Raw genomic sequence first — 2,862 nt, 5'->3', positions numbered from 1 at the left:
GGAGTTCAGTAATCAAGTATGGGGCTTAAAAAGCCAACTAACCGAAAAGAAGGAAAGAGAGAGCAAGACACAGCTGCCCAAATACTCACCCATTTCTTACAAAAGACTACATAAGATAGCCAAAGTTGAACATCATCCTGCAAGAAAAGCAATGTAGTAAGCTGCCTGAATTTGAACTTCATACATAATACACCTTTGAAACAAAGGCAGGTTTCAGAAAATCCAATGTGTTACAACATCCCTCAGCCTCTTAGGCTCTTCCTTATCAAGGCCTGAAATCTCTCAACCATCACGCAATCTGTTCCCCCGCTCCCATCAACTGTGCTCCAAGAACAAATCTGTGGTCTAGCCAATTTGCTCAATGGAGTTTTTAAATGGTCTCAATCAAGGGTAGCAACCCCAAAATGTGTCATTCCCAGGAATCCAAACTACTTCCCATATAATAACGATCCAGTCCCAGGGCCGAACTTGAAGAAAATTAAGTTACTGCATGACTGTCCCTACAGTAACCATTTATCTTCCACCTCTGAGTCTTCAGTGCACTTTACTTAGAAATACAGCCAAACAAGTCCCAATTGTTTTATCCTTAATTATGTCCTAAATCCACTCTTTTCAACACCATCCTCAAAAATTAGTGAGATCAATTTTCTTAATGGTTTGATAAGTGGTTTCAAGTAATTATACTGATTCCATCATTAAAATAAGTATTGAGACACCCAAGATAATAGACAACACATTTAAATATCCAAGTCATAATATGCATAATACATATCTTCAATTAACGATTCTCTGATCACTTACTTTCCACTTTGCTGAAGCACGTCGAAAGACACCTTGTACCCGGTGTACAATAGAGCTCTCAATCTCTTCCTTCTTAAAAGAATACCCAATGCGCTAAAAAGGAACATAAAAATACAAAGCCTCAGTTTAATCACATTTATTCAAAGAAGGATTCCTACTAGGACATTAAACAGTACTAAGAAAGCAAATAATTACAAATATCCATTATGAGCACATCACCCCACAATTTATCAATGCCAACTGCTTCCCAAACAAGTTCTAGCTATAGAGCCACACTATTTAATTCTATTTTTTTTTAACTTCCAGAAAATCATCTACTTACAGTTCTTCTTCTCTGGATCAGCTCCAAAAGATTAATTTCATACTATGAAAGAAAAACATACCAAAAAAAAAAAAAAAGAAAAAAGACAACCTTTTGAATATGTAGGAAATGCATTTAAAATCATAAATCAAATAAAAACCAAGAATATGAAACAAAATAATTTGCTATCCAAAAGCATAATTTACAGTAAATGTCTAGCATTCGCTGAAAATTCACCTTACATCTGTAAAATTCACAAATACATATATTAGCAAGCATATAAACATCTTAGATACAAAGAAAACATGTTACTAAAATCATGACTTATAAGATTTAGAATACCAATCTAACTTTCTGGTCTACAACAGTGTATTCAAACTTTTAGTAAATGAACCATTCAAAAATTTTAGTTGATGCACAAGCAAATAAAGCAGATAATAGATCTGTACTAGCTGAAACAGGGTAACTAATTGGCTCTCCCTCCACTCCCCTCTAAAGAACGAACCACTTAGAACCTCTAAGGCTCTCTAAAAACTACTACTATACGATTCCCTCTCTAAACCTCAGAATAAAGACTATTAGAGACTGAAAGCTCAGGACCTTTCAAGATTGCATGTTTCATTTTAAAGCTATTTTGTTAAATATTTCAAGCACACAGGACACTCATGTAGCTAGCTCCCACACAGCTATGTCAAAGCCTACATTTACTTTATTTGCTTCAAATCTTTGTTAGAAAAAATGCATTTGAAATAAAAGTGAAGCCGCCTATTGCCGTATCTGATTCCACTCTTCTTCCTCCCCAGAGGAAATAACTATCTTGACTTGATCACCCCCAAGCATGACTTTGGACTTCATTGTAAATGCTGCCTTGAATGCTTTTAGGACTTTATATTATAAATGGCATCATACTGTACCCATCACTCCATATTTTTATTCAACATTATGACTTTAGATATATCCCTATTGACACATAAAAACTCAAGTCTATTCATTTTAACTGCTATATATTTCACTGTATGAACGTGCAATTTACCTATTCTGTCTCCTGCTGATGACTATTGTTTCTGATTTTTCTATTACAAAAAGTTGCAATTAATATTCTCGTACCTATCTTCTCCACTGTGGACATATATCCAAGAACTTTTCCAGGGTGTATACCAACTTCCACCACTGATATGTGAGCTCCTGAAGGAATGATTTTTGTCTGTTTAATTTACTGTTATACCCTCATCAGACTGAATCAGTACCATGTAGGTACTCAATATTTACTATACGACTGAATAAAATCGCTGGGTCAGACAGTATACGAATTTTCAACTTTGTGGAATATTACCAAATTGCTCTGCAAGGTGGTCGAACCAATTATATACTAACAATGTCAGTTTTTAAAACATTTGCTAATATATGATGGATATAAAATAGCTCTGCATCTGGGTTTTACTCTGTATTTACCTGATTACTAATGAGGCCAACATCTTTTCATGTTTATCAACGAAAGATGTTGTCCCTTTGTGATCTACATATTCACATTTTTCCAGTTGTTTTCATTTTCTTTCCAGTTGTTTGTCACTTTCTTCTTGATCTGAAGTTCTTTATATAATCTAGATCCTAATTATATGTGTTCCAAATATTTCCTCCCATTTTGTGACTTGTCTTGTATCATTATTCATGGTGTCTTGTCAGTGCAGAAATTCTTACTTTTAACATACTTAAATCAATCTTCTCTTCATGGTTTATGCTTTCAGTCTCATTTATTTTTT

The 2,862-nt window shown here is 34.3% G+C and overlaps 1 protein-coding gene across 1 annotated transcript in view; it reads right to left on the bottom strand.

Annotated features, from left to right (window-relative positions):
• UTP6 (UTP6 small subunit processome component) overlaps positions 1-2,862 on the bottom strand; it is a 35,335-nt gene that overhangs the window by 26,390 nt on the left and 6,083 nt on the right. The window contains exons 3-5 of the mRNA XM_019646971.1: positions 1,124-1,165; positions 802-894; positions 43-137 (exon numbers count right to left, since the gene is read on the bottom strand). Coding sequence (XP_019502516.1) covers positions 43-137; positions 802-894; positions 1,124-1,165 — 230 coding nt within the window. The remainder of the gene's footprint in view (positions 1-42; positions 138-801; positions 895-1,123; positions 1,166-2,862) is intronic.

Source organism: Hipposideros armiger, unplaced genomic scaffold, assembly GCF_001890085.2.
Source record: "Hipposideros armiger isolate ML-2016 unplaced genomic scaffold, ASM189008v1 scaffold_108, whole genome shotgun sequence".
Lineage (NCBI taxonomy): Eukaryota > Metazoa > Chordata > Mammalia > Chiroptera > Hipposideridae > Hipposideros > Hipposideros armiger.
Note: the sequence above shows the minus strand (reverse complement) of the source record. Positions and strands in the feature narration are given on the sequence as shown.